The sequence below is a fragment of the Triturus cristatus genome, chromosome 4_1, assembly GCF_964204655.1.
Source record: "Triturus cristatus chromosome 4_1, aTriCri1.1, whole genome shotgun sequence".
In the NCBI taxonomy this organism is placed as follows: Eukaryota; Metazoa; Chordata; class Amphibia; order Caudata; family Salamandridae; genus Triturus; species Triturus cristatus.
The window spans coordinates 912,889,558-912,914,032 of record NC_140585.1 but is presented as its reverse complement, the minus strand read 5'-3'; the positions used below and the strand labels follow the sequence as shown (position 1 = coordinate 912,914,032).

General features: G+C 47.9%; 1 protein-coding gene across 3 annotated transcripts in view; it reads right to left on the bottom strand.

The window, feature by feature from the left end:
* TNPO3 (transportin 3) overlaps positions 1–24,475 on the bottom strand; it is a 1,119,313-nt gene that overhangs the window by 248,943 nt on the left and 845,895 nt on the right. For all 3 annotated transcript variants that reach the window (XM_085653697.1, XM_085653695.1, XM_085653696.1), the window contains exon 17: positions 12,909–13,025. In XM_085653697.1, the coding sequence (XP_085509823.1) occupies positions 12,909–13,025 (117 nt within the window). The remainder of the gene's footprint in view (positions 1–12,908; positions 13,026–24,475) is intronic.

Below are 24,475 nucleotides of genomic sequence, written 5' to 3'. Positions count from 1 at the left end.
AATCCTATCATGATTAGTCTGCTGGACGTTTCTGCAGCATCCAAGGCCGATTTTAAGCATGTGTTCACCATGCTTTTGACCTCTTCTACCAGGTGAGCCGCTCTTTGTTGGTATTGGTCTGGTAGATGCTTTAGGAGTTGCCCCACTTCCTCCCAGTGTTGGTATGCGTGCCTGTTGATCAGTGCGTTGGGAGTTTGCGATGCACCAATGGATTGCATCATTTCTCTCCACCTTTCTCCCTGTGAGATCCATCCTCCTACTCTCCTTGTCTGGACGTGGTCCGGCATTAGTGGGCACATTGGCCCTCTTCCTAGCCGTTGCTGCAATTATGGAGTCGGCTGGTACTGACCCGTGGATGTATGCAGGGTCCTTAGATGAATGTTTATACTTGTCCATTCTTGGAGTCACAGCCTTGCATACTGCTGGTTTCTTAAAGTCCTCTCTTCCTTGATCCAGCACACTAGGAAGCATGGGCAGAACTGGCTCCTAGTTTGTTGAGGCAGTAGAGTTTCCAGGAGAAAACATGCCTTGGGCTTCTCCTCTTCCATTTTCACTCCATACGTCTGTGCAGCCTTTCGGACGACCATATTGTAGATCCCTATGTCGTCTGGCGGCGAGGGCCTTGAAGGGTAAATGTCTAGCCCTTCTTCCAGCAATTCGGCGTTGAGATCCTGCCATTCGAAGTCTTGTGCCCCCGAGGACGTCAAGTCACGGTAGGATTGCTGATCCTCGTTGCCTTCGCTCTCTAAATAATTGACTTCGTCCTCCTGTTCCTCGACCGGTTTGGGCGTTTTTCGGCAGTTTGGCGTCCTTGTCGTCTCTTTCGACTTCGAGCGCGGAATGGTGTATTGGCTCATCTTCTCGGAGTCCCTTTTCCGTTGCAGGAAGCTTGCCATTTCGGCCTTGAGCCTCCTCTTCTTCCTCTCCATCTCAGCGGCATGTTTGGCATCGAGGGTTGGAGCGCCTCGCTTCGAGGCCGTCTACGTCGATGTAGGCCCTTCTTTTATCGGCGCCGAGGTGTCCTTTTCGGGGGCAACCTTCGACGATCTATGTTTGAGGGCTTTTGCCGATTGGGACTCCTTTTTGAAGGATCCGCTCGGCTGACTGTCCTTGGTTGCTGTTGCCTTCGTCGAGTGTTTCGGCAGCAAAGCTCCCTTCGAGGACTTGGTTTCACTCCTACGAGTGTCTCTCGGGGCTTTAGCTTCACCCTTTCGAGTGTCGCTCGAGTGTCTAGGGGTCGACGACTCCCTTACCTCCTTCGACGTCTTCTTATGGATCTCGACGACCGTGCAGTCCTCTGGTCCTTCGGCAATGTTGTGTTCTTCTCCACTGGAGAGGCCCAAGTCTCGCCCCTGCATGGTGTAGTTCGCCCTTTTCTGCCTCTCTCTTACTCCGAGTGTCTTGGGTGTGAATGCTGAGCACGCATTGCAGTCCTCGCTGTTGTTGTCGAGCGGCAGGCAGAGGTTGCAGACTGGATGCTGGTCCTTCTGGGCGTATTTGTGGTGGCAATTGGTGCAAAACTTGAAAGGTGTTTTGTCCATTCCAGCACTCAGGGAGCCCCCTGCAAGTGCATTCTCCGTTAAATGTCGAGATCTCTGTCGAAACCTTCTCCCTCGTCGTCCCGGTTACCTGACCTGAAGTCTGGTGTAGCTGAAACTTTGATCTTCGTCGATTTTCTTCTCTTTCCTTTGATTCCTCTTCCAAAACTCTGGAGCTCTTTGGTAACGATCCAGACTCAACGGCGGAAAAAGGAATCTGAAGATGGCGACCAAAGGTGGGAACTTCCAGAAGGAGCGTGTCGACGTCACGAAGTACACCAAATGGTGGAATGTCGACGCCCACTTGGACCACGAAAAAAAAAAAAAAAAAAAAAAAAATGAGAAGAAATACTACAATTCCGGACCCAACCACTAGATGGCGGAATAATGCACAGCATAGTGAATCCAGAAAGATTAACGCTGCAAAACGTCTTTTTAGAAGGGTAAGATGTTCCTGTGACATTGCATGTGATCTTGGAATAATGTTTGGGGGAGTGTCTGTAAGTTCCAGGCAGTAACCATATGGGATAAATTGTAAAACCCATTTGTCTGAGGTGATGTTGTTCCAGACAAGCGGAAATCGAGATAGACATCCCCCGACAGGAGTAGAACGATCAGGGGGAGGGGGTAGCGAAAGTAAGTCCCTGTTTGTTAGCGGGGGAAGTATGGGTAAGTTACTTACCTGTAATTCTAGTTCTCTTCCAGGGGTATCCTCATCAAAGTCATAAGCACTGAATATTCCCGCCCATGTGCGGGGACCCCGGAAATAATAAAATTATATATGTAAAAAACATACATATATACAGCTCTGTATATGTATAAACATATATCATTTTTTCCAAGCAAATGCAGCTCCCATAAAAGGCTAGGCAATGTAAATATACACATCCAATAACACACATATATCTATATATATGTATAAAGGTATAACAATACACCCAAATCTCTTTTTTTTTTTTTTTTTTAATGAGGTAAACACTCATGAGAAAGCAAAAAATAAAGAGAACAAACTGTGGAAAAACACAGATGTATAACACATTGCCAGCCTGCAGGCTGCATTGCAATACAATACCATAGAGACTAAAAAGCCCTGTACAGGTAAAAACTGGCACCGTGCCTTTAAGGCAGCCCTGACTTCCATATCCCATCATGCCTCAGGGGTGACAGTTAGGTCAGTTGTTCTTTGCGGGACCGTAGTCCTAAACACAAAGATATACCTTTTCCATAATGAATAATACACCTCTTCTCATTTGCCTGGGGAGGTGGGTGGGTTGCTTATGACTTTGATGAGGATACCCCTGGAAGAGAACTAGAATTACAGGTAAGTAACTTACCCTTCTCTTCCAGGGGATCCTCATCAATAGTCATAAGCACTGAATAGAGTAGCAAGCTCCCCTTCCACCAGCAGGCAAATGAAACTAAGGTTGTATCACCCATGGAGAAAAAGAATCATGAAAATGATTATGTTTGGAACAGATTCCTCAAGGAGGCTTGTCCTACTTGAGTGTCTGCCCTGGTGTCCGAATCCAGACAATAATGCCTGGTAAAAGTGTGGACAGATCTCCAAGTGGCTGCCTTGCAGATCTCGGAGAGTGGGACATTATTGAGAAAAGCCGCGGTAGCCGCTTTTCCTCTTGTCGAATGCGCTTTAGGGCGCGCCCCCAATGGTTTCTGAGCCAGTTGGTAGGCCAAAGTAATACTAGAAACAATCCACCTAGCAATGGAACGTTTGGATGCAGCAAAGCCCATACGGACAATCCCATAGTTCACAAACAATTGGTCAGATTTCCTGATATTCTTAGTCCTATCTAGGTAGAATTTTAGGACCCTTCTGACATCCAGAGAATGCAACGCCCTCTCTGCCGGAGAGGAGGGGTTGGGAAAAAAGGTTGGTAAGGAGATGGCTTGGTTTACATGAAACTCCGATACCACCTTGGGTAGGAACGAAGGGTGAGTTCTCATCACCACCCTATTTAGATGAAAAACAGTGTAGGGTTCTTTAGAACAGAGGGCCTGTATCTCACTGACCCTCCGTGCTGAAGTGATGGCTATTAAAAATGCTGTCTTCCATGTGAGGTGCTGTAGGGTAGCCTTATGAATAGGCTCAAAAGGTGAACCCATGAGCTTCGACAGAACCAAGTTTAGCTCCCAGGAAGGAGAGGGAGGTCTAACAGGGGGATAGACTTTCTTGAGTCCTTGCAAGAAATCCTTCACTACCTGCACTTTAAAAAATGACTGCTGTGAAGGCGAACGCCTGTATGCTGTTATGGCTGCTAGGTGAACCTTTATGGAAGAAAATTTCAACCCTGCCCTTGCTAAATGTAGAAGATAGGGCAAAATTACATCCTCCTGGCATTTAGTGGGATCATAATGATGCTGAGCACACCATATATAAAATCTTTTCCACTTACAGAAGTAGGAGTGTCTTGTCGAAGGCCTCCTGGCTTCCTTCAGTATGGACATACACTCTTGAGGGAGGTTCAGATGGCCATACTGGAGGACTTCAGGAGCCATGCTGTTAAGCTCAGCGAGGGAAGGCTGGGATGGTAAATCTTCCCCTGCATCTTGGATAACAAGTCCGGCCTGCACGGCAGCCGCTTGTGGGGGCGGATCGACATGTGTAGGAGATCCGTGTACCACCACTGCCTCGGCCAGTCCGGTGCTATGAGTATCATCTTGGCAGATGAATTCTGTAGCTTGGTCACCACCTTGGGAATTAGTGGGAGAGGCGGAAAAGCGTACACAAATGTCATTGACCAATTGATCAAAAGGGCATTCCCTAGGGATCCTGGTCGATGGTATCTTGAGGCGAAGCCTCGGCATTTTGTGTTTTGCTCGTCCGCGAAGAGGTCCACTTGCGGGCGCCCCCATTCCCCGAAGATGTCTTCTAACACTTCGTCGTTGATTACCCAGTCCTCTGGCTCTTGAAAATGCCGACTGAGCAAGTCTGCTTGCACGTTGAGTTCTCCTGGTAGGTGCACCGCTTTCAATGAGATGTTCCTTGCTAGGATCCAGTGCCACAGGGACTGAGCTTCCAGCGAGAGCGTTCTGGATCGAGTACCCCCCTGCTTGTTCAGGTAGTACATTGTGGTGGTATTGTCCGTCTGTACTAGAATGGTACTCGTCGTTATCGCAGGTAGGAACGCTTTGAGGGCTAGGTGGACCGCCCTGAGCTCCAGCATGTTGATGTGGTACAACTGTTCGCTGCTGGACCACCGTCCTTGAGTTTGCAGAGTCCCAAAATGCGCACCCCATCCCTGAAGGGATGCGTCGGTGATTAAGGTCTGAGTTGGGGGCTCTTGATGGAAAAGAATCCCCACTTGCAGATTCCTTGGCTTCAGCCACCACTTGATTGACTGTTTGGCTGCAGAGGAGAGGCAAACCTTTTCTTCCCACAGAGAGTTCCTTTGATCCCATTTGTCCTCGAGATCTTGCTGGAGAGGACGCATCCTTAGCCTGGCATTGGGCACTAGGAAGATGCAGGATGCCATGGCCCCTAGCAGAGATGAGATTTGCCTTGCCGACGACAGATTGCTGGTCATAATCTGTCTGCCTTTTAGCATAATGGATGACTGTCTTTCCTCCGAAGGAAACACTTTTCCTACTACGGAGTCTATAGTTGCACCCAGGTAGTGTATTCTCTGCGTTGGTGAAAAATTGGACTTTTTGACATTCACTCTGAGACCCAACCTGCGACATAAGTTCAGGCATAGCGACAGCTGTGTCCGCACATTCTGTGGCGATGAGCCCTTTATTAGCCAGTCGTCTAGGTAGGGATAGACGAAGACTCCTGCGCGCCTCAGAGCAGCCGCTACTACTGCCACGCATTTTGTGAATACTCGAGGAGCTGACTTCAGGCCAAATGGGAGGACTTTGAACTGATAGTGAGCGTTGCCTACCACAAACCTGAGAAATTTTCGATGATTCCTTAGGATGGGAATATGGAAATATGCATCCTGAAGGTCCAGTGAACACATCCAATCGCCCATCCGGAGAAGAGGATATATTTGGTGGAGCGCCAGCATGCGAAATTTTTCCTTTCTTATGTGCTTGTTCAGTATCCGTAGGTCTAAAATGGGTCTGAACTCCGCCTTCACACTCCTCTTTTGGATGAGAAAATATCTGGAGTAAACTCCCTTTCCTCTCTGGTTTATGGGCACTTTCTCTATTGCAGATTTGAGTAGTAGCGTCGCTACCTCCTCTCTGAGCTGCTTTAGATGCTGGGATGACTTGACAGGAGGAATCGATGGGGGGTGACTTTTGAAACGAAGCGAGTACCCATGACGCAGTATATTGAGTACCCACTTGACCTTTGTGATTGTCTGCCACTCTGGAAGATGATGCGCAACACTTCCTCCCACCGGAGCGGTGGACAGCATCGGAGGAAGCGGTTTCTCATTGCTTCCCCGGTGCTTTGTTTCCAGCATTAGACTGCCTGTTGTTACCTCGTCCCCTGGATGGCTTGCGGGACTGGTATTGCTGTTTCTTTTGACCTTGCTGGTCCTGGTTCTTTTGCCAATGAGGGGTTTGAACCCTCTGTTGGTAATTGCGCCTGTCATTTCCCTTGCGGCGTCGAAACTCTTTCCTCTTTTCAAGCCCGACTGCTTTCATGGTCTCCAGCTCTGCTTTCATACGGGCCATTTCCTCGTCTGCATGGGACCCAAAAAGAGAACTACCGGAGAAAGGCAGATTTAAAATTCTTGCCTGCGCTTCCGGTTTCAGGGCCGTCAATCTAAGCCAGGATGATCTTCTGGCTGTGACTCCATGTGCATATTCATGCGCTGCCAGTGTTGCCCCATCCGCCGCTGCACTTATGATCTGGTTAGAGACTAGACTCCCCTCATGCAAAATCTCTTCAAAGTCCCGTCTGTCCTCTGATGGAACTTTTTCAACGAACCTCTGAAGAGAGTCCCATAGTGACCTATCATAGCGCCCCAGAAGAGCCGAGGCACTTGCCACCTTCAAGCTTGAGGATGCTGAGCCGCAAACTTTCCTCCCCCAGGAGTCTTGCGTTTTACTGTCCTTATCTGGTGGCACCGTTGAAGAGCCAGCTACTGCATGCGTCTTTCTGGCAGCGGCGGTGATGACAGAGTCCGGTGGAGGATCTGTTTTAAGGAATAGCGGATCCTCCGGAGCTGGACGGTACTTTTTTAGAATTCTCGCCGGCGCCGTTTTGGTGGTTGCTGGCGTGAGAAAGATATCCATTACCGGTTGTAGCAAACCGGGGACTAATGGCAACAACGGGCGTGTCACTGTGCGCTCATGAAGAGTTTCAAAAATTATGGATGTGGTGGTCTCCTGAACCGGCATAGGGATACTTAATTTTGTAGCTCCTCTACACAACACTTCTTGAAATGTAGAAATGTCATCTACCGGAGATACCCGAGAGGGTGGCGTCTCCGAGAGTGTCGGTGAATAATCCCTTTTGGATGATCTGGAAGAAGGGGAGGTAGAAGGGGTCCTACGGCGCCTTCTCTCTGATCTGGTCGACTCTCTTCTGAGGGAGGCAGACCTGGATCGCCTTCTTGGTGCTCGAGAGTGACTTCGGGATTCTCTTTCTCGAGATCTTGGTCTGATCGGTGTCGCTGGGAATACCACGCCCCTTATTCTTGTTAGCGATGCCTTTATTGTGTCTGTCATAGCAGGGTCCTGAGGCATCTCCCTTACGGGACTTTGAGGCACAGCATTGTCCTCCTCCTGCGAACTTTCTCTTGCAGGAACTGGAGATTGATGTACAAGCTCTGGTGATGCTGACCTTGAACCTGAGCCCTCTGATCCTGAAGGCGAGATAGAAATGATACGCGGTGACTCCGGAGCTGTATATATCAGTCTATGAGGAGATTTTCGCCTTGAGACTGGTCGAATTGTGAGGCGAATATGTGAAACCTCCTGCGTACCCTCAACAGAGGGCTGCCTCGACGGTGATAAGCCTATCACCGGAGATCTTTGACTCGAATCTTCGAGGCTCCGAGCTTCCTGTCTCGACGTCGAGATTACCTTCGACGGAGGCTTCATGTACCTCACCAAAGCTTTGGAGACCTGTGAGGACGGAGGCACCTGCCTCAACGTCGACTCCGACGGAGGCCTCTGCCTCGACGTCGACTCCGACGGAGGCCTCTGCCTCGACGTCGACTCCGACGGAGGCTCCTGCCTCGACGTCGACTCCGACGGAGGCTCCTGCCTCGACGTCGGCCCTGACGGAGGCGTCTGCCTCGACGTCACTCCTGACGGAGACTTCTGTCTCGACGTCGAAAGCTCCGACGACGTCGAAAGCCTCCTCGCCGTCGAACGATGTTTCCTCGACGGCGATCTTGATCTTGACGGCGATCTTGGTCTCGACGTCGACTGTGGAGATCGTCTACGTTCTTCTCGCGACGTCGAATGATGTCTCGCCGACCTCGACGTCGAACGATGTCTTTCTTTCGACGACGAACGATATCTCTGTGCAGACGTCGATCGATCTTCTCTCGACGTCGACAGATGCTTCTTCGACGTTGAACTATGGCGCCGAGTCCTCGACGCCGAGCTTTTAGACGCCGTCGACGTCGAACGCATCCTCTTCGACGCTGAATATAAAGTCGACGTCGATTTTCTCTTTGCAGCATGACTTCCCCTTGACTCCTCACCTCTCAGCGACGATCCCGCCGCTGGAGTCTTCGACGCCGAGCCCGACGTCGATGGAGAGCAAACAGGGACCAACTGCTTCGACGTCGACCGTTCTGCTAGGCCATACAGCCTAATCCTCTCCCTCTCCTTTAAAGTCCTTTTGGAAAGGTCTTCACAATGACGACATGTTGCTGGAGAGTGAGAGTCCGGCAGACAGATGATACACACCTCATGTGTGTCTGACGCAGCCTTCTTTTTTCCACAAGATGGGCATGGAACAAATAAAGAAGGCATTTTTCTGACAAAATGGTTGAAAAATCAGTCAGAAAAACACAGGATACTGACTTCCTCACAGAAATAGTAAGAAGAAGTCCAAAAAAAATCTTAAAGTTGTTATAATTTTTGACTAAAGAGTCAAAAAAGAAGAGAGCTGAATTCCAGGGTCCTGACTGAAGGAGCCGGAAAGAACAACTGACCTAACTGTCACCCCTGAGGCATGATGGGATATGGAAGTCAGGGCTGCCTTAAAGGCACGGTGCCAGTTTTTACCTGTACAGGGCTTTTTAGTCTCTATGGTATTGTATTGCAATGCAGCCTGCAGGCTGGCAATGTGTTATACATCTGTGTTTTTCCACAGTTTGTTCTCTTTATTTTTTGCTTTCTCATGAGTGTTTACCTCATTAAAAAAAAAAAAAAAAAAGAGATTTGGGTGTATTGTTATACCTTTATACATATATATAGATATATGTGTGTTATTGGATGTGTATATTTACATTGCCTAGCCTTTTATGGGAGCTGCATTTGCTTGGAAAAAATGATATATGTTTATACATATACAGAGCTGTATATATGTATGTTTTTTACATATATAATTTTATTATTTCCGGGGTCCCCGCACATGGGCGGGAATATTCAGTGCTTATGACTATTGATGAGGATCCCCTGGAAGAGAAGTGTGAAGTTGCCTCTGCCTCTTCCCTGACCATTGTTTTCTCTAAAACCTCCACTAAAATATCCACTTGATGAGGTAAATTGGTGCTTGCCCTTGTAGGAGGGGGGGAGGGATTTTCTGTGGTAACATTTTTGGAGCCACCCCTGTAAAAGGATCGGGGAAAGGAACCCCTATTAGGAGGTAATTGTAAAGCCCCCATAGACTTTGCAACCTCAGCGTCTTTTTTCATTTTTTCCAGCAAAGTGTCAAGTGCTGGACCAATGAGGTGTTCCTTATCAAAGGGCTGATTGAGAATGGAGGCCTGTACCTCAGGTTTGAAACCTGAAATTCTCAACCATGCAAGTCTGCGTAGCAATACGCTGGTGTTCACTGCGAGTGCTACTGTGTTTGCTGCATCTAATGCGCACTTAATGGAAGTATTGGTGATAAGTTTTCCCTCTTGGACCCAACACTAGATGGCAGGCTATGCACAGCATGCGATCTACATCTCACATGCCTCGAACAGGTCAATTTGTAATTGGTCTGTAGTAGTCAGGGTTCAGCAGGTCCAAGTTTGTTTTTTTCAGTAAAGGGGGTATGTATGACTTTTTGAGTTCTTTTGGAATAATTCCGGTAGTTAAGGAATCGTTGACGATTCTTCTTACTGGAGTGGCAGCAGAGGTTGTTGGAAGAATTGTCTTCAAAGTTTGGGGTGGACACTGGTCAGAATGGCTGCCGGCAGGCCTGCTTACTTTGACCAGGTCCATAAATTCATTGTGTGAAATGTGCTAGAAGGAACTGGGAGGCTGAGTTAGAGTATTCTTGGATTGTTGTTTTGTAAAAGGGTTAATGCTGGTGCTTTGTCTCTGTTTTAAGTATGAGTCCAACGTCTCTGCTTAGTCCGTGTAATGTTTGCCAGTTTGTCTGTGAAATCTTGAGTAACGGGATGAGTTCCTTCTAGGCAATTTGGTTTACGAAATTCATGGAGTATTTGATAGAATTCTTTATTTGCACATTTAGCATTTTGAATTATGTCTGAATAGTACCTTTTTTTTTTGATAGCTGACTGGTATAATCTGTTAATTTTCTGTAGGTGAAGTTTGTCTAGTTTCTTTTTTGTTTTGAGCCAGGCATGTTGCAGCTTTCTAATTTGTAGTTTTATGTCGTTTATCACTGTATTTCTCCAAGGTGCTTGCTTGTGAAGGCTTCACTGAAAACAAGGAGGTTTGGTATCAAACATCGCATATTTTATGAGCCCACACTTATTCCAGTGTTGGATTTATTAATACATGCACCTGGACGGCACCTTAAAGGTGCGCTATGAAAACTGACCAACTACTGGTGTGTTCAGGGAAGGAATGCCTTCAGTAAAGTCGGATCGCCCGCAGCTCCAAAAGGTTGATATGGAGCCAGGACTCCGCCAGAGACCAGAGTCCTCTCATCTCCGCCTCTCCCAAGTGGCCCCCCCATCCCAGGAGGGACGCATCCGTCACCACTGTGTGCTCCGGTTGGGGAAGGGAGAGGGATCTGCCTTTCACCCAATCGCAATCCGGGAGCCACCACTGCAATTGTTGTGCAGTGCACTCCAAGATCTGGACATGATCGGACAGAATGCCCTGATGCTGCACTCACAGGAACTTCAGGTCCCACTGCAGAGCCCGCATATGCCATCTGGTATGTTGCACCAGCAGGATGCAGGAGGCTAGCAGGCCCAGGAGTTGGAGGGTCATCCTGACTGAAACCCGGGATAGAGGCTGAAAGATCGTAATCATCGCCTGAATATCCCAGACTCGCTGCTCCAGACTCGCTGCTCGGGAGGATAAACCCAAAACCGCGTCGAATCCAGAACAGCTCCTATAAAAGGGAGCTGCTGAGAGGGGCTCAGATGTGACTGCCGCACGTTGATGAAGAACCCCAGCAAATGCAGGAGATCGTCCGTAGTCTGAAGGTGGGAGATGACTGTCTGGGGCGAGCCTGCCTTCAACAACCAGTCGTCGAGGTAGGGGAAGACTGACACCCCTGACCTGCACAGATGAGCTGCGACCAACGCCATCACTTTCATGACCACCCAAGGGGCGCTGGTAAGGCTGAAGGAGAGCACGGCAAATTGAATATGCTCATGGCCTACCGTGAACCCCAGGATACGCCGGTGGGCCGGCAGGACGGGGATGTGAAAATATGCGTCCTGCAAGTCCAACGCTACCATCCAGTCTCCAGGGTCAAGGGCAGCCAAGACCTGAGCCAGAGTCAGCATTTTGAACTTCACCTTCCCGAGGAAGCAGTTGATGGGATGTAGACCCCCTTTGTCCTTCTTGGGAACCAGAAAGAGTGGGAATAACAACTACTCCATACTTCCGGCCCCGGAACACACTTGATGGCTCCCCTTTGCCAAGAGGGTGGTAACTTCCCGCTGGAGAGTCGCCAAGTGATCCCCCGACATGCGGCGAAACTGAAGTGGCATGGCTGGAGGGGTGGACTGAAAGAGAAGGGAGTACCCTTGCGGATGATCTGCAGTACCCACGTGTCCAATGTGATAGCGTGCCAGTGGGGGAGGTGATGGCGGATCCTGCCACCCACTGGCGTGGGATGCTCCACAAAGCTCAAATTAGGAAGGTTTGGAGGCAGAAACAGCAGGCAGAGGTGGCCTGACCCCCACGCTAATTCCCAGACCCGCCCCTGCGGAAGCCGCATCCGCGCTGCGGTTGGGTCTGCACAGGCTTGCTGAAGGAACGCGCCTGGGCGCCCCTGCCGTTGCCACGAAAGGAACGAAAATCAGGAGTGGCTGGGCTTTTTGTGGAAATACCTAAGGACTTGACCGTAGCCCGCGAGTACTTAAAATGCTCCAGCGCACTGTCAGCCTTATCGCCAAACAGGCGGGTGCCATCAAAGGGCATGTGAGCTTTGTAAATCTGGCGAGAACCCGGTAGATCTCAACCAGGCGTGGCGACTAAGAGCCACAGTCGTAGAAATGGCTACCTAGTGAGTCCGCGGTGTCCAAACTACACCGAATGGCGAACCTAGCTGCATCCTTACCCTCGGAAACTGAGCGTGTTGTTAAAAGGCAGCAGTGGCTCAGACGAAATGGACGCAGTCTGGAGCACCTCAGTGAGACTAGTTTTCAGGACCACCGTAGGTAGATCAAGGTGGAGGACCTCAGCGGCCCGACGAAGCACCATCGTGTACGAGGCACCCTCCTCCATGGTAGGCAGAGGAGAGGAAAACCCCTGAATTTCAATAGTTATAAAGAAAGAAAATAGAGCCCCGAGAAAGGCATGGGCTTTGATGGTTAACATATTAGCATGCTAAGTACAAGACACAAAACACATATATAAAAGAAAAGTAAGCATGTCAAAGATCTAACCATAGTTAGGGATCCTTACTTCACAGCATGGACGTCAAGTGGTAACATGCCTTTGCTTATTTTTTATCCCATAGAGGATTACATTCTGAGTGCACTACTTTAAACATTGCTAGTTCGGACTCAAAAAAAAAAAAAACATGCGAAGCGTCAAAAAGCCTAGACTGACTAAAAAGGCACACAACATAGATCCACTTAGTTTCTAGTTCATGGAAAAGAAAAGAAAAACATTCCATAAAACCCATATATATTTTATAGAAATGTTTTCTTTTAGGGGATCATTTTCAAAAATGATAGTTATTCTGTACTTATAATGTTTGAACCAACCTTTGTGATTTATTGGCAAAAATGTCAACATTATAATTCATTTTTAAATGATCTATTGTACTTATTTTAGTACCACAAACAAGAGCAAGCTCTGAAGAGCTCTTCATATTACTTATATACAATTGGGAGCAATGCTTACTAGTCTTACCTGCAACATATCCAATAGACCCTGCTGGCACCCTTCCTCCATTCCATACTCATCCACCAATATGCTGCCTAGGTACAGGAAACACGAATGCTGGTGCACTTGATAGACACTCACCATCTGTAAAAGAAATTTCAAACCAAATATTATGGATACTGAAACATAACGTTAGAATTTGTTTTTAAATACATTGATATATATACACGTTATTTACAATGGTAAAATGTTTTTTAGTTCAAGGCATCTTAACCCGATTAATGTGGGCTTCTGCATTAGCCCCCTTTCCCGCCAATATGTGACCTAAGCGTACTGATATCACAAAGCTGCACCGACTACGAAGGACTTCGGCAGGTGATTTCTCTCAACGGTGTCCGGTGGAGATTCCTTACCAAAAACAGCCTTTCCACTTTCCCCATAGGGGAGAGTCTGCCCCATTCCTGCAATGCCTCCATGAAACAGTTTCCTGCTTGTGGATCGTGGTGTCAAGGGGAAATAAGGAAATAAAAAAGCCCATTGTCCACCTGACATACAGGTTGATGCCCTTTGTGGCCCCATTTTTTTTTTTAATGTGAGTTTTCCACTTTAAGGGCAATGGTCAGGCCACTGGATAGCTATGAGCAAGGGTCCTCTTCCTTGCATGGTATGCCCCCACTTTTTGCTGATGTTTTTTGACCGAGTGTGCCCTGGGCTCCTGCTAATCAGGTACCCAGGGCCGATGTTCCTACTCTAAAAACTGCATTGAAGCCTAAACCCAATTGGCATCTCTGGCGACATGTCAGCCCTTGGTAAATGGTACCACAGGTACCCAGGGCAGTGCTCCATTAAGAGTATATGGTGCTGGGAGTTTGTCATTACGAACTCCACAACACCATAATGGCTACAGTGAAGACTGGAAAGTTTAGTGTCAAGCATTTCAGCACATTAAACCCACACTAATGCCAGTGTGGGATTTAATGTAAAATGCACAAAAGAGGGCATCTTAGAGGTGCCCCCTGAAAATCGACCAACTTCTAGTGACCTGACTGAATGGTTGCTTAGGCTGCTACAGACAGACATGTTTCGGGAACCCTGGGTCGAGCGCCTGCTGCTCTCGGGGGCCTGAAACAATGCACATCCTGGGACTAGGTTCCAAGCCTCCTCCCCCAGGATGGGCAGGGTTCACGAAGGGGAAGCTTCAAAGGCATGCCTCCTTTGTGAGCCTCCCCAGACCTTTTGCTGCTTTCAGCAACTGGTCCCCACTGGTTCTACCCCCCACTTTGGGTGGGAGAACCGGCGGGAAAAACAAGTGAGGGAAAGAGATGTGTCCACCTCTGCCAACTCCACCCCTCAGGTGTGGTAGGTGAGGTGAAGCACAACTGAGGTCCTGCCATCTTGAGGACGGGGGGACCTAGCCAACCAGGGACAGGCTCGTGCCCCCCCTCACACTGGAGGGTGGCGCGATAGGGGGTGTACCCACCCCAGGGAAGGGACCCATTGGTTCCTGCCCTAATCTACCTGTAACGTCCCTAAATTTAGTATTTAGAGGGCACCCTGAACCTTGCTTCCTCAGATCCAGCCTGATAACAAGAAAAGTAGAAGGACTGAACAGCCAGCTAACAAGAGGACGACGCCCACTGACTTGGCCCCAGCCCTACCGGCCTGTCTCCCCTCAAACCGAACCTGCTCCTGCAATTCCAGGTGTGTCCTGCAGCCAGCAACTCGAAAACCCTGGAGGACCAGCCTCCCTTCACTTCCAAGACTGCTTCTCCCGTGAGCACTGGATTAGTTCTGGCTCCGGCTGCATAACGTGAATCCAGCCCACTCTGCAACCGCCCAACCCGGCCCGAGCTCGAGTGGAAAAACACAACAAGGCGATCCCAGCGGCGATACTGACCCGAGATCCACGACCCCTAACCTGCCTCAAGCAGACGCCTACAGCCTAAATCCAGAAAACCCCCCTGACCGCGACCCGGCGCTAGTAAGAAGATCCGACCCTAAAAGGCACCCCTGAACCCGACGCCCCACGGCCTTGTGTGCCCAAACCAACGGTGCCTAACCAACCCTTAACTTACCTCTCGATGTGCTGGTCGCACCCAGAAGGCCTTAGTCTCCTTGCCTGCAGTGCTTCTGCAAACCGGAGGTTCTCCATTGAAAACAACAGGGAACCCGACCTCAAAACAGCACCCTGCACCCGGCCGCCATAGTGCCGCTGAGGGTGCACCTTTGGTGCTAATTTGGTTCCCTATTTGCCCTGACCTAAACCCTAGGAGCTTTGCTTCCACAGCAGTGTGGCCTGCTTGCCAGCAGCCAGAAGCCTCCTATCCTCCATAGGATAACATTAGGCCTCATCACTCTGCACCCGGCCGCACTAGTGCTGCTGAAGGTTAAACAAAAGTGCATCACTGACCCTGGGGGACCCCCGAGTCTAACCCCAGAACCTTAACTCCCACAGACAATTACTTACCTGTGAACCGATAACCTGTTTTTCCTCCATAGAGTAACATTGACAATTTTCTTCCAAAAAGTTTCTAAGTGTGGAGTTTTGAAATCTAAAAATATTCTTTAAAAATCGCACAAATAACCAAAAGGTATTTACTAACCTGTTTACAGGAAATGTCCCAGTGCCGAAGCCAGTAATCCAGAACGGAGTAAGAAAAGTAACGTACAAAGTAACTTACCTGCAATTTACAGAAAAAGCCAATTCATTTCAATGACCTGTTTTTTCTTCCAAAAAACGACTAAGTGTGGAGTTTTGAAATCTAAAGATCTTTTTTAAAAATCCTGCAAACAACCAAAACATATTTACTTACCTGTTTCCAGGAAATGTCCCACTGCTGAATCTACGTATCCAGCACTGAGTTAGAAAAGTAACTAGTGTAAGAAACTGGCTCTATACATACTGCACCAAAGTGAGGTACAGTGTGTATAGAGTCCAAGAGTCCCCAAAGGCAGACGGAGGTTAACCTTACTCTCTAATAGTGGTAGCTTGGTCAAGCAGTAAGGCAGTATCAGAGGACAGTGTTAAGCATTTGAAGTACACAGTCAGCAAATGAATTCACACATTTAAGAACTGAACTCTAGGCCAATTGTTTTTGTATATAAAAATATACTGTTTTATTTCTAGCCTGGCACAGGTAAGCATAAAATACTTTGCAGTAATAAGTTACTTGATTGTAATACAGTTTGTAAATGCAGTAGAAATTGTACTCAGTCTGATTTACAGATAATGTAGTAGATTGTAACTCTCAGCAAATATAATACATTGGAATAAATAGGTGTTTTCAAACAAATTGCAGGTAAGTTACTTTTACGTTACTTTTTTAACTCGGTGCTGGATACCTAGATTCAGCACTGGGACATTTCCTGTAAACAGGTAAGTAAATGAGTTTTGGTTATTTGTATGATTCTTAAAGAATATCTTTAGTTTTCAAAGCTCCACACTTCGTCATTTTTTCGAAGCAAAATTGTCAATGTTATCCTATGGAGGAAAAACAGGTTATCGGTCTGAAGGTAAGTAATAGACTGTGGGAGTTAAGGTTCTGGGGTTAGACTCAGGGGTCCCCCAGGGTCAGTGATGCACTGCGGTTGCACCCTCAGCGACAATAGGGCGGCTGGGTCCAGTGTGTTTAGGCCCAATGTTATCCTACGGAGGATAGGGGGTCTCGGGTTGGTAGCTGCTGGCAAGCAGGCAACTGGGTTGTGGGAGCAAAGCTCCTAGGGTTTAGGTCAGGGTAAATAGGGAAATAGATGAGCACCAAAAATGCACCCTCAGTGGCACTAGGGCGACCGGGTGCAGGGTGCTGTTTTGAGGTCGGGTGCCCTGTTTTCTATGGAAAACCTCCGGTTTGAAGAAGCACTGCAGGCTCTGGGGCGAGGATCTTCGGGGTGCGACCACCGATTGAGGAGTAAGTTGGGATTTCTTGGGTTATTTTGGCCCCGTTGGTTTGGGCACACAAGGCCGTGGGGCGCCGGGTGCAGGGGTGCCTTTAGGGGTCAGATTTTCTTACCCGCTGTGAGAAAGTGGCTCTGTATGAACAATTGTTACTTACCTGTAAACAGGTGGTTCTCCAGTATTGGTGTCTTTCATAGATTCACATGCTTGAATATTCCCCATCGTCGGAGTGGGAGTCCCACGGTAAATAATATAGCAATATATACAGCCATAATATATATATATATATATATACATATACATAAGTAATCATATAAAACAGAGATATAAGTAAGTAATAACATCAAGAATGTCCCTATATGAAATTTCCATAGAGATACATGGAAAGAGAAAAAAGACATTCGTAGTCTATCTCTGTCATTATGTTAGTCCGAACTCCGGCCAATCAGGCGCCAGCTCCTCTCTAGAACCTTCTCCTCAGAGCTCCTCACCTCAGATTTTCGTAGCACCATAGTGACTCAGAGTGTATGAGGAGAAGAGAGCCTCTGAAGGGAGGAGGGAGGGTCGCATGTGAATCTATGAAAGACACCAATACTGGAGAACCACCTGTTTACAGGTAAGTAACAATTGTTCTTCTCCAGTATTGGGGTGTCTTTCATAGATTCACATGCTTGAATATAGAATAGCTAGCAGTAACAATATCATTGTTTCCATGATCACACAGCTTCGAAATTGTAATGACAATCAATCTTCTTATGCATATGACAGTTCTGAATAACTGTAACAGTATAAATGCATCATTATGTCAATTATAAATGGAAACAATATGGAGGAGGGAAGGAAGAGGCTCATCTTATTTAAAAAGATTGCGAAGCACTGCCTGCCCAACTGCAGCATCCTCCTCGTTTAAAGTTGTCAAGCAATAGTGTCTTGTAAACGTGTGTCTGCTCGACCACGTAGCTGCTCTGCAGCTCTGATGCAAAGGCACTCCAGCAAATAAAGCAGTTGAGGAAGACATTGCTCTGGTGGAGTGAGCCCTCACTGGTGACTGCAATGGCTTGTTTGCCTTTTGATGGCAGAAAGACGATGGCAGCTGAAACTTAACGTGCAATAGTTGGTTTCGTCACTGGACGACCTTTGTGAAAGCGTCCATAAACTATGAATAGTTGATCAATCCTTCGTAAAGCAGCCGTTCTGCTGATGTAGAATGTTAAACCTAGTTTCACATCCAGGGAATGTAATCTCTGCTCCGTAGGAGTTTGCGGATAGCAAAGTAAGTTCTTAAAATCACTGGTTCGTTAATATGACAGTCTGAAGGCACCTTCAGCAAGTAATTTGGATCTGTACGCAATACTACAGAATCTGGTTTGAACTGTAGGAAAAAGGTGGATTTATTGTAAATGCATGAATGTCACGGACGCGACGAGAAGACGTTAGCGCCCGAAGAAAAGCCACCTTCCATGTTAGATACTACAACTCGACCTTGTGAATCGGTTCGTACGGTGGTCTCATTAGTTGAGCCAATACGATGTTCAGATGCCACAATGGAGGAGATTTGCAAAATAACCCCTAGACGAATTGATGGATAATCCTTGAAGAAACAAAAGGGAAGTTGAACCATCCTGACGGAAACGGAAAATTGCTGCCAGAAAAAACCCCTAAAGGTTGCATGAGAGAACCCGGACTTAGCTAAATGCAAGAAGAACGGTAACAATTGTTCTGGTGTGGAGTGAAAACGGGTGCACCCCCCATTAGATGCACATCAGTGGGGAACACTTTTCAACTTTAATTTGTACGTTTTCACCGTAGAAGGAGCCCTCGTCTGAGCTAAAATGTCTCTACAGTCCTGTGGAGTATCCAAATGGGCAAATTCACAGTGATCAGGTTCCAAGCTGATAAGCTCAGTGAGGAGGGATTCGGATGACCAGTTTTCCCCTTGTCCATCGTGAGTAGATCTGCACGAGGCTGTAGAATGATTGGTTCGGATTGAGACAGTAGGAGTAGTTCTGAGAACCATGCCTGCCGAGGCAAACGGGGGGCTATAGAAGTAGATGGCAAGGTTGCCTCCGCATCTACCACAGAAACTCTAGGTACGAGTGGGATTGGGGGAAGAAAAAACGTAGTCAAACAGATCGTACCAGTCCATCAAAAGGCATTGCCCAGAGATCTTTTGTGGGGAAGCCAGCTTGCGTAATCTCGGCATTTCCGGTTCTCTAGTGTGGCAAAGAAATCCAGCTGTGGGCGACCCCATCGTTGAAATATCCTCTCTAGAGTTGGTTGATGCAACTCCCATTCATGGGTCGATGAGGAGGACCTGCTCAGGGAATCCGCCAGGATATTGGATACCCCCGGTCGATTAACTGCTGCATATCGTGATGCGATGGTTGATAGACCAATCCCAAATCGACTGAGCTAGTCGAGACAGTTTCGGAGATTTTATCCTGCCCTGCTTGTTTATATAGTGCATGCAGGTTGTATAATCTGTCTGTATCAGGACTGATTCTCCTTGGATTAAAGGATGAAAAGCTTTGAGAGCCAGCAATATATAGCCATGAGATCCAACCTGTAGAAGTGCCAGGTTTTTTTTTTTTTTTTGACTTATTGACCATTTTCCTTTTATTGATAAAACCTCCAAATGAGCACCCCATCCTTCCAGAGAGGCGTCTGTTATTGTCATGTCTGGTACCATTGTCAGAAGAGAAATGCCTTCCGTTAGATTTAACGGTTGCGTCCACCACCTTTGCGCCAACTTCATCCGATCTGTGACGTTTACAACATCGTTCAAAGAACCTGTAACCTGGCGTTCTTGGACATCCAGTACTCCTTGGATGGGGCGTGTCTGTAATCTGTAATGAGGGATCAATGCAACGCATGATGACGCCATTTTCAGAAAGGACTTCAATATTCTTACAGAAACGGGTCTTTTTGATCTGATGAGGGTTACCAGTCGGAGAATTTTTTGAAGACGGTCTTGGGAGAGAAGTGCCCTTGCTGACACTGTGTCTAAAGTTGCTCCCAGAAAATCCGTGCGATGAGAAGGCAGTAGATGGGACTTTGTGGTATTTATGGAGAGCCCTAAGGCGCGAAAACACCTCCTGTCAAAGATGTGTGTGTTGTAGAAGTTGAACTTTCGATTGTGATTTTAGGAGATAGTCGTCCAGAAATGGAAAGATCTGAACACCCTGGAACGTAGGACGCTACCACAGGGGCTAGCACCCTTGTAAACCCTCGAGGGGCCGAGCGCAGTCCGAATGGTAAACTTTGAACTGGAAAATCCCCTCGACCCACTCGAAAACGAAGAAATTTCCGATGTTGTCGTAGTATGGAGATATGTAAATATGCATCTTGGAGGTCGATTGTTTCCATGAAATCTCCTTGTGAAAATAATCGCAAGATCTCTACATGCGTTCGCCTACGAAAAGAATGTTTCTTTAGATACCTGCTGAGAGCCCTCAGATCTAGAATGGGCTTCCATTCCCCCTTCCTTTTGGTGATAAGGAAGAATCGGGAATAAATCCTTTCCCTCTTTTGAAATCTTGGTACTACTCCTATGGCTCCCTTGTGTTATAGAAATTGAACTTGTTGTAACAGTTCTTTGATATGAGCCGGTGGCAGTCCGGTAGGTGGTGTGGGTGGAGGGAATTCGATGAACTCCAAAGTGTGACCTCTTGCTATAATTTCCAAAACCCAACGGTTCCTTGTATGGAGGACCATTGAAAATAGTACCGATAGATTCGATCTCCAATTTTCTGGGACTGATGGAAGTCATGTCTCTTAGGAGTGTAACCCTTGTAAGAGGATTTTCCTCTGTACGTCTTGGAAGACTGCTGTCGAGAAGTTTGCTGTTGGTTAGAGGAATATCGGTTTGAACCCTGGTTATAAGGTCGATATTGATTGATTCCTCTTCGAAAATAGAGGAGGTGCCGCGTCCGCGTGCACCCCGAAAGGGTTGTTATCAAAATTGCAATGTGCCCAGAGAGCGAGCAGTATCTGTATCTTTCTTTATCGATTGGAGAGCTTCATCCACCTGATCTCCGAATAAAACCTCTTCTTCGTCATATGCCATGGTCTTTGACGGTTCCGGCAGTTGCTCAACTAGTGTTGACATATCCGCCCATACTTGACGGTCCTAACGACCCAGGATGGCCAAAGCATTAGCCGCTCTCACCATGGTGGAAGCCATCGAAGAGAATTTTCACCCTATGGCATCCAAACGACATCCACCACAATCAGGTGGTGCAGTGATCGTAGATGCAGGGTTTCTAGCCCGGTGTTGCTCTGCCTGTGTGACTACAGAATCTGGCTTCGCTTGACCAGTGAGGCACGCTGGTGCTCCTAATGGTGATTTGTACCTTTTTCTCCAATCTAGGCACCCGTGCTGGAAGACTATGAGGCCTCCATAATCTTTTTGCCTTCCTCCCCAATAAATTCGATTATAGGGATTGTATGTGTTTGTTTAACAGGCTGATCTTTGAAATCGTACAGGAAATAATCCTTCGTTAATTTGAACGTTAGTGCTGTCCTATCCCTTAACTGGTGGAACTTGCATATCAACAGGTGGTGAGTCACCAGGTAGCACCGGAGAGGGAGATGGTGTTTGGGCATGATAGTTATCCCACTCCCCCATACCACCATCATCATCATCAGCATCGCCACCATCATCGAGAATCTCACCATCCTCCCTGTCCTGAGGAATTTCTTCTTCTTCTTCAGTATCATGAGGAGGTAGTGTCCGAGTTGAAGAATGTCTCAGCGGTACTGTAGGTATTACCACAGAAAGTATTGTAGCCGGTACCGGTTCCGATATAGTTGTTGGCACCACTGGAGTAAGCGGAACCACAGACACTTGTGGTGATAAAGGAAAAACCGCCGATTATAGTTGTCACAACCGATTCAGCTAAACCTTCTTCTGAATCTTGATCTGAGTCAGTGGTAAAACAATGGTTAAGGAAGGCGGGAATCCTCCACCGATATAACCTCACCCGACCTTTCTTGTCAAGTACTCGGTGGTAATGGTAATAAAGGAACAGCAGCAAAGGACGAAGTAGTCGCTGTATATGTCGAAGAGATTTGGATTTTTAATGACCTCTGTGCAGAAGTCGTCTTTTTTAAACCCTTATTTTTACCGATGAGACTGCAGTCGACGGGCTCTGAGGCATAGAAGGCTATTGAAGAGATCTTTGTAGACGGAATCGTCTACGGAACCATCGTCGACGGAAACCACCATCGAAAGATTCATTGCCGATGGAACCATCGCCGACGGAACCATCGTCGACGGAGCCACCGTCGACGGAGCCACCGTCGACGGAGCCACCGTCGACGGAGCCACCGTCGACGGAGCCACCGTCGACGGAGCCACCGTCGACGGAGCCACCGTCGACGGAGCCACCGTCGACGGAGCCACCGTAGACGGAGCCACCGTAGACGGAGCCACCGTAGACGGAGCCACCGTAGACGGAGCCACCGTAGACGGAGCCACCGTAGACGGAGCCACCGTAGACGGAGCCACCGTAGACGGAGCCACCGTAGACGGAGCCATCGTAGACGATGAAGCCATCTTTGAAAAAACTGGAAAGTTGAAAACCTCACTAGCCTGAGAACTATGTCTCGTGGGCGACACAGCAGTATTCAAAGAAGAAGAAGTGGCAGATGTCATAGTCAGAGACATTTTCTTCTTTTAAGGAAGGAGTAGGTAACTCCTGTACACTACTGCGTTTTGAGGCTGTGTGGGAACGGCCAGAAGTAAAGTTTTCTACCTCAGAAAATTACTTCATATTTATCCTCAAGTCTCTGGAGCCACAACAAGAGACGGCCTTCCCTGTCTTTCAGAGTTTTTGTAGAAAAAATTCTACAGAATTTATATTCACCCACTTCATGGTAGGGTAAAGACAGTAAGAAAACAAGTTACTTACCTGTAACTTTGGTTACAGGTAAGTAACTTGTTTTCTTACCCCAGTATTGGAACTTTCATAGATTCTCATGCTTTGTATCAGAATAGCAAGCAGTAGATCACGACAAGCACATTTCGGTAACTACATGGCTTTACAAAATCATCTCAGTGTACATGATAAAACAACCATTACTGAAACCAAATGTGCTTACCAGGATGGAGGGATTGTAGGGAAAGCTCACCTCTCATTGAAAAAGATTCCGGAGGACTGCTTGACCAACAGCAGCGTCAGCTCGTCCCACCGATTCCAGGCAGTAGTGCTTCGTGAAGGTGTGTACACTGCTCCACGTTGCTGCCCTGCAAATGTCCTTAATCGCCACTCCAGCGAAGAGAGCCACTGAAGACGCCATCGCTCTCGTAGAATGCGCTCGGGCCCTTTTATCCAAAGGTTTGCCCGCAGCCTGATGACAGTACTGAATTGCACTGGAGATCCAGCGGGAAATGCCACTCTTGGCGAGCGGTAACCCCTTCCGTGGTGCACTGTAGGCGATAAATAGTTGAGTAGACTTTCTGAAAGAGCGTGTGCGCTCCAGATAGAATTTCAGGCATCTTTGGACATCCAAAGAATGCAATGTTCGTTCCGCTTGAGTGGAAGGACGCGGAAAAAAGGAGTTCAAAATTAAGGGTTCATTCAAATGAAACTCCGAAGGCACCTTCGGGATAAATTTTGGGTTGGTTCTCAAAATCATGACATCCCTCTTGAACTGTAGAAAAGGCTCCACTATAGAGAGAGCCTGGAGTTCACTAACTCTCCTAGCCGAAGTCAATGCCAGGAGAAGGGCTAGTTTCCAAGATAGGAACTTCAAATCCGCTTTGTGAATCGGCTCAAAGGGCGCTTTCATCAGTTGAGCCAGTACCAGGTTAAGCTGCCAGATAGGCGGAGGTGGCCGGACCGGAGGATACATCCGAAATAACCCCTTAAGGAACTGCTTAACAATCCTTGCAGACCATAGAGATGGCCCCGATGTCTTCCGTCGAAAGCGGGATATGGCGGCCAGATGTACCTTGATCGAAGAGTGCGCCAGACCTGATTTAGCCAGAGACAGGATATAGGGCAAAATCTGATGTGGCAGGGATTTGTAAGGATGGAGCTTATTCCTCTGGCACCAAAGGCAAAATCTCTTCCATTTTGCTCTGTAGGTCTTATTAGTGCTTGGTGCCCGCGCCTGAGATAGAACATCCCTGCATTCCTTAGACAGATTCAGATGGCGGAATTCTCTGTGTTCAGGAGCCACGCTGACAAGTGAAGTGACTCCGGATCCGGATGGAGGACTTGCCCCTGATTTCTCGATAACAGAGATGGAATCAGTGGCAAGCGAATCGGGCGATCCTGGGAGAGAAGTAGGAGCTCCGAGTACCAGAACTGCCGCGCCCATGCTGGAGCAATGAGGATCATCTTGCATGGTTCTGCCCTGACCTTCCTGAGAACTCGAGGAATGAGGGGAATCGGAGGAAAAGCGTAGCAAAATGCGCCGAACCAAGCAATCGAAAGGGCATTCCCCAGAGACCCTCGCTGGGGAACCTTGCTTGCGTAAAACCGGCACTTGGCGTTCTCCGGGGTCGCAAAGAGGTCTATGGTCGGAGTACCCCATTTCTTGAACACTGCCTCCAGCGTGGCCTGATCCAGCTCCCACTCGTGTGTCCCCTTCGTCTGGCGACTTAGAGCATCTGCTGTGATGTTGAGACACCCCGCTAGGTGCTCGGCTCGCAGAGTGACCCCGTGAGAGATCGCAAATTCCCAGATCACCT